General features: G+C 38.0%; 1 protein-coding gene across 1 annotated transcript in view; it reads left to right on the plus strand.

The window, feature by feature from the left end:
• Necab1 (N-terminal EF-hand calcium binding protein 1) overlaps positions 1-7,830 on the plus strand; it is a 185,020-nt gene that overhangs the window by 3,336 nt on the left and 173,854 nt on the right. The window contains exon 2 of the mRNA XM_008827620.1: positions 4,014-4,038. Within this exon, the coding sequence (XP_008825842.1) occupies positions 4,014-4,038 (25 nt within the window). The remainder of the gene's footprint in view (positions 1-4,013; positions 4,039-7,830) is intronic.

Raw genomic sequence — 7,830 nt, forward strand, 5'->3', positions numbered from 1 at the left:
AAGGTGGAAATTTTTTTTTTTTTTTTTTTTTTTTTTTCCTTCCCAAAGTTACTACATTCCAGAAAGCAGAGAACAATGTCTCATTTAATATGCTAGTCCTTACAGCAGTTGGACCCTCTTTTGATTAATCTGCTACTTTCCTGGGGAGGAAAACAAACTTTCAACTCTGTTCTGGAAACAAGAGACATATTCTTGTATTTCTCTTCTAACAGATTTCCCTTGATAGTTCTTTTGTTTTTGTCCTGGGGATCTGATACAGGGTCCTGTGCATGCTGGGCAGGTACTCTGAGCCACCTCACCGGCCCCTGATAACTTGTAATTGGGAAGGAAAAGCACCTTCTCCATTCCATTGGAACGGTGGGAGTGAGTCTGGAAGGTTAGAAAAGAGAAGGATGACTTTACTGTTGGCTCTCCCTTCTTTTCTCATCCAAGCACACAAACCCATGAACTCAAGGCATGACTTGGATGGTAAGAACTTGGTAAAAATGAATAAAAATTTCTCCTTCCAGGGATAATTAATTTCAAAGACTGGCACATACTTATTTGTGTGAAAGACACAATGGATGGAAAAATGTAAAACCAGCAAGAGTTTTCTGATGCCATAATCCCATGACTGAATTCTGCCATAGCCACACATCTCCTTTATTGCCCAGTCACACATGCATATTTGATTATTTGAGCGGAATTATCCATTTGGGATAATATCAAGGAAAGAGTAAACAGTGAAGGTATTTGCCATGTTTTTTTTTCACACAGGGCCTACCCCAGGCAAAACTGAGAAGAATAGGATAAAATGTGCTAATTACATATCACTCATGCATTTTCCATGGCCCTCTTCATTGCATCCTGAGGGTGAACAGTGGCCTGGTATCAAAGTATGTATTGGATGTTCAGGCCTGTGCACTGTGACTAGTCTAATAGGTCTTTCCTTCTGGATGGCAGTCTGTGTTCTGAGTGAGTCCCAACTCTCTGATCCCAGGTCCCCAGGACTCCCCCAAGTGACTGACAGTCCATTTCATCTTGAATTTTAACCTGCTCTATGGTCTGAGGCACTTAACAAATATTAATTCAGTGAGCAGTGATTGTGTTGTTATTTTTTTTTAAATGTGTTCAAAATAACATTTACATTTAAAATCTGCCTTCAATAACAAAGTGGGAAATAAGGAATTTCACTTAAGACTATAGACTGTAAAACTATATTTTGAGGTATAAAAAAATCTGTGTGGTAATCCTTATGTTGTAGCAAAGCATGGCATTACCTGTATTTAAACTTTCTGCCTGACCACGTTTAAATATATCTATGATGGCTCTAGTGAGTGCAGCGGGAAGACCGGCTGACTGTGCTAATAGAGCACTCACTAATGGAATCTCATCTGCTGTGCGTTTTTTATTACCTTGCGGCTCAAAGACAAAAATTTCAGCAGAGACAGTGAAGTTCATACTTAATTATAAGAACTGTCTTAATAACACAAGCTGCTGTCTTAATTTCATCTCTGAGAAACTGATTGTGACCTCTGGTTGTTCTTTATGAGATGAAATGATGGAAGTCCTGGGTCCAATTCCCTGGTGTGTGGGTATTTCTATTATTGTCATTTTACACTCTTGAGGACAAATCAAATCAAATCAAATCAAATCAAATTATAGGGAGGAACTAGAATCTGCTTCATGCCTCCCTGACTTGGCTGTGGCTTCCTGGTTTTGGAAGAGAGGAAGAAGTTGGTCCAATGGAGGAATGGATCCTCAGAGTCCCCACCAGCAGTGACCTTAAGGAGTAAAAAGCATGTACTATCATTTTACTCTAAGCATAGCTCTTACCATTTAAAGTCATCCTTTTAACAATGAACTCAGTTTCATGAAATGGAAGACCAAATTATGTATGATGGTCAGAGTGACACCCAGTTGTTGCTGGGAAAGTTGCATGGATGAGATCTGTTAGTAATAATATTATTTTTTTTGTAATAAAACACATTTTTAGTGAATATTAGATTTATCCATACCTCATGTCTGTGAAATTGTAGGAATGAAAGGAGGATAACATGCATGACATATTATCATATGACATATGATAATGACACAGCACAGAAACATAGAGAAATTGGTGATAAACCTTTACCCATGTTTTAAACTATTTACCAAGAAGTTCTGATCTATAAATAATAATGGTTCTATTTAACTATACCTAAAGCTTACTCAGGAAAAAAAACAAGATCTTTAAGGCCTCCTTCCTAATAATTAAAGTTCCCCTTTGCCATAAGGTAAAGGGCCATTTTCTTCAGATATGTATATAACATACTATGTCATCCAGTTGGTCTTCTGTCATATGAGGTTATTTTTATTGCAGCTAACAGAAAGAAGTAACCCAAACTGTCCTTAACATTTAAAAATACAATAATGTATTGGCCCTTGTAATAGACAGTAGAGGTTACCTCCCTAGAGACTAATCAGGGGCTCAGAGACTGTCACCTGAGTCTGGTTTCTCTGAGTCTCTGAACATTGCTTTCTTAGGTACTGATTCAATTGAAGTTACGAATTGTATTAATTTCCAAAGAAGGCTAGCAGCTACCACAAGCAGGGCTGCTTGAACATTAGAACACGTGAGAAAGGTGAAGTGAAGGTGTTGGTAGGACACGGTCGCTCCCAGGGCTGCAGAGTGATACTCTTACATGTCACTCTCCTTGCTTCTGATGGTATCCATCAGCCCTTTGCTTCCTTGAGTTGTAGCTGCACTACGGCAACACCTAACTCTGTCATAGGCCTCTTTGTTCTATTTCTGTGTCTCTGAATTTCTGTCTTTTATAGAGTCATCATATTAGGTCCATACACTATCCTCATTTGATTACACTAACAAAGGACCCATTTCCAAATAAGGTCACATTCATAGGTACTAAGGCTAGAACTTCAACACTTGTCTTTTGGGGAAAAAAATTGAACCAGCAACGTGTATGATCACACAGTGTCCAAAGGCAGCCCCTTGCCTATATCTTCCCTGATTCAAATCACGAAGCAAAGAAAAAGTATCTCTCTCTTAACTGCTGGAACATAGCCCATTATTCACTGGCCCTATAGTGCAACTGACCCACCAACTGTCATGATCAGAGGGATGCGATATTGTTTTCCAGACTTGCGTGTTCCACACATCTCTTGAGTGTATGAGCCAGCAGTAGAGGAAATATTGATTTCCCAGGGCAGGAAATAGACATCATTACCACTAAATGACCAAACAATTACTGTAGATAAAAATCAACTCAAAGCAGGTTCAAGGTAACATAACAACATATCAAAATAAGACATACTGTGGGATCCTAGTTATCCATGAGTATTTTTCTTTTCTGTCTTTATTTCCACTTTTATTGAGAAAACAATTAAATTCCATTGTATGCATACATTTAAAATATGAATTTGTTGAATTGCAACATGTGTGAAACTTTTACAATTGAGAGAATACTATTTTATTACCCTCAGAAGTTCCTTTATGCCTTTTTATAATCTATCCCTCTTTGCCTTGCCCATCATTAGATAACTCCTGATCCACTTTCTGTCACTACACATTAGTTTACATTTTAAAAACTTTTATATACATGTACTTATATGGTAGATATTCTTTTCTGTCTAAGTTTTCTACTCACCCTAGTTATTTTGAGATCCACCTAAGTTTTTATGTTTTTGACAGCTGGTTCTGTCTTAACTGCCTGCTAGTTTTCTGTTGCACTGATATACCACACTTGCTTTATTTGTTCACCTGTTGATGAACATTTGACTTATATCTGTGTTGGGAGATATTATAAAGAAGGTGTCAGTTGGGAAGCCTTTAACCCTGGGATTTCTTTTGTTTAATGAGAGATTAATTGTGTGTAAATATAATGTCCATTGTAATATGTGGCAACAAAAAGATTTCTTTTTTTCTACTGGGAATTGAAACTGGGGCCTCAAACATACTAGGTAAGCACTTTACCACTGAACTCTAGTCCCAGAAAAACTAAAAGGTGACGAAAGTTTTCTTCTTTTCTTTCCAGATACTGAGGAGAGCAGACAAAAATGGTAAGACCAAAATACTACAATTTCTATTTGTTAATTTGCTGTATCTTATACTGTCTTATATGGAACAATACAGAAGTAGAACGCCCTAGAAATTGATTTGTTAAACATACTGTCTTGTGATAATCATCATTTTCATCAAGTTTATGGCTCCAGATATTTATGAGAAGTTGGCAGAGGAATTCAAATTTGACAGCAAGAATTTATGTCTTTGAAGTGAGGAGTCCTGTCATCCTTGGGCTGTAGATTCTCCCTTTAATGCTTAAAAAAATTATAGCAACAGCAGCTTTGATTCATGAGTGTATTGAGCTGTTATTTTGTCTTCATTATGTGTCAGAATTCTAAGCTATAATGTGTTTTGAACATAAGTCTAGACTCATTTAATTTCATAGTATTCTTAGGAGGTCCCAAGGCACTGAAGGATGGCTCTCTGGAAACAGTGTGGATCACTTTTATCTGAGGCATATGCATAGGAAACTCTCATCCATAGAGACAGAGAAGTGAGAGATGATGAACTAAAAAGTAAAAAATTGCCCTAACAACTTAGTGACAGCTCCACCAAGTCCAGTTAGGAGCTCATAAGCAGGATCTCTTAGTCCTGTATTCCATAGAGGTTTTGTGTCATAGAATACTGCATCAGAGCTTAAGCCTATTTGACTTCAGTAATATAAGCACTTCAGTGAAGGTGTATTATCAGTGAGTGGCTTGACAAATTTAGGAATGAAGGTTTCTTTCTCTTTGTTTAAAATCCCATTTGTCATCTGCAGGGAAAGACTGCAGTCATATCTGATAGTTAAAGACACAATTTATCTAGTTTGTTCTTATGCATCCAGATCAAGAAGAGTCTTTATGACACTGTACACCCTTCTGCCCAACATCAAATCTCCCTGTCCAAGGAGCAGTGAGATAGAATCCCAAGTCTGATAATACCTAACTTTTCCTGATCATCAAAATATTTTTTTTCAGATTATGTTGTAGATATTTGCTATGTCACCAATTCATGGATGGCCTTTATTCATTCCAATTATTCCATTACTTACTCTTGAAGACAGATGTAAAAATGCTATTATTTTGCTTTCTTTTCTAAGCTTTCAGCCTTTTGACTGATATCCAGTCTCCATGGTGCTGGGACACTATAGAGTAGCACATTAGTCAGTCTTTATGCCACCAGCCTTGTACTTCAGCAGCTGCTTGCTGCTGTGAAATACCTATGTGCCCCTCATGCCAAACTTCTTGCTCTTTCAGGCTATACCTTCATTTCCTTGGACTCCCAAACTATGATTAAGGCCTGATATTACTGTGCCTCTTTTACCTCTTTTCTTTCCAATGAAATTATCATAATCCATAGTCCCATGTAACCCAGTTAAAATGATTCATAGTCATGATTAAAAGTACCTGACAAAACAATTCACATGATTCAATGACTTATGATAACGCCATATTTTATGCTACATAGAGTAGCCACTTGCACTGTAAACTTCATGTCCCGTATTTCCAATCCCTGACCCCCCCTTAATGTGATTCCTCTTTGTTTTCTACTCTTTCCTAATGTTGATTGTACCACATCATCAAAACTACCTTCTTTGTGCTCTTAGCTCTCACAGTCTTTGTGATGCATTTAACCCACAGCTCTTTGAGGCATACAGCTCCCTAAACATCTCTCCATCAGCTCGCTTCCATGGTATTGCCCTGCCTTGACCACTGCTTGTTATGACATTCCATTCTAGGTAGCCTGAGAATGCTCACATACTGCTTATGTTCTTGTCCAAAAGGCATCTTATCTGAGATGTCTTCCCCATACTGTAGAGCCCCACTCATTCTCAATATATAATCACTTCAATATATAGTGATTATTGTCCTTATGGTAGAAGAAGTTGATCCCAAGAGATTCTAGTTCTTTTAGCCAAACTGGCTTCTCTGGGACAAAAATCCATCTTCTATGTAGATACTATGCCCAGCCAGTGCCACATGCTTCACAGATGTTTGTATAATGAATTGTAATGAATATATTCTGCCCACGATTCAGCTCTCTGTCTACTCCTCTCTGCCCTTTATTCTACTTTACTCTTCTCCCTCATTCTTAAAGTTGAGGCGAGGCTAGAGCCAAGCAGGTCTGGGCTTATACAAAAGTTACTTTACCTTGTAGCTCTCTGTATGCAGGGAGTTATAAATAATAAAAGAGATGATGTATGTGACAGTAGCAACTTAATACCAACTGCTTGAGATCTGCTTGTGCTATGATGCCTTGGCTATATGATGCATTTGGCGACATTTCAGTAATGTCTACTGCAATGGAATTTGGTGAAAAGGAAACATAAGGCTATTTACTAGACATGCTGAATTGAAAAGAGAAAAGTTAGAGGGGAGGTGATCTAATGTAAATAAGAAGATGAAAAGTAGTGTTCTGTAAGTGTTCATCATATTCTGTATTTGCAAATAAACAGCTGCTTGTATGTATTTGATCTCTTGGTAACAGACCCTCATGTCTGTGGATGGCTTAATTGGTACTGGAATAATGAAAGGAATGAGACAATAGTAGAGTTAGAGTTAGCATGCTGGAGGACTCACTTAGCATTTGGACCGTCTCTGACATAAAAAAGAAGCTGATGGGTAAATGGGGGAAAAGTACATGATTAGGGATTAGCTATGACAATGGTGTCTTGGAGAGATATTTTTTGGTTTGGCGGTTGTTTTTAAATCACAGGCTAGGATCCTAAGCAAAAAGACAGACCTGAGAATAGTATTGCTTAGGGGAGATAGTGGCACTTTGATCTAAAAAGTCCAGAATTAAATTCAGAATTGCAAAATTCAGGACAAGCTTCCTTACCACATGGACTGAACGAAAACGGAAACAGTACATGGATGTTCTTCAAATTTGTAAAAAAAAGTATCTTTAACTTGTAAGTTTTTCCTTAAAAATACTTAATTGACAAATAGTGTGTGTGTGTGTGTGTGTGTGTGTGTGTGTGTGTGTGTGTGTGTGTGTATGTGTGTGTGTGTGTATACTGTACTGGTACATAGCATGATGACTTGATGTGTGTATTCATTGTGCAGTGGTTACCACAGTCAAGTTGATTACCACCCTCCTGCCTTCCCATGTGATACAGCAGGTCCCCCAGTATGTGCTTATTTTATAACTGGAAGTTCGGATCCTTTGAGCATCTCCTGTTTCTCCCACCCCCAGATCCTGGCAACCACCACTCTATTCTCTACTTCTATGTGTCTGACATTTTTCAGATTCTACATGTAACTGAGATCATGTAGATTTTATTGCTCTGTGTCTGGGCCAAAAGATTTTTTTAGCTTTAGTGAAAGGCAAAATGAAAAGGCTTGTAGTCATGAATAGTGCCACCCAGGTCCTCGTATTGATTTTCACTTGTTCAGATCCACTGCTGTTCTTATCAGCAGATAGTTAGGGTGGATAGGTGGCATTCTGATCTTTGTATAATGGCTGATCTCTGATTGAACTTCTCTTCTGAGTTTTAGTGATTCTAAACTTGTGAAGGCGGAGATGCCTGAAGTTCATGGGGCTGAGCCACCTGTGTCTGCTATCACATAGGTGTCCAATAAATGTTTATGGATATTTGTTTTTAATTTTTATTTATTTATTTATTATTTATTTATTTATTTATTTATTTATTTAATGTGTATGAATGTCATGCCTGCATGTGTGTTAGTGCATTTATGTCCTGCAACGCCTGCAGAGGAAAGGAAGAGGGCATCGGATTCCATGGAACTGGAGTTACAGACGGCTGTTAGCCACCATGTAGATGCTGAGATTCAAACCCGGGTTCT

The sequence above is a fragment of the Nannospalax galili genome, unplaced genomic scaffold, assembly GCF_000622305.1.
Source record: "Nannospalax galili isolate Female #2095 unplaced genomic scaffold, S.galili_v1.0 scaffold872, whole genome shotgun sequence".
NCBI classification, from domain to species: Eukaryota; Metazoa; Chordata; class Mammalia; order Rodentia; family Spalacidae; genus Nannospalax; species Nannospalax galili.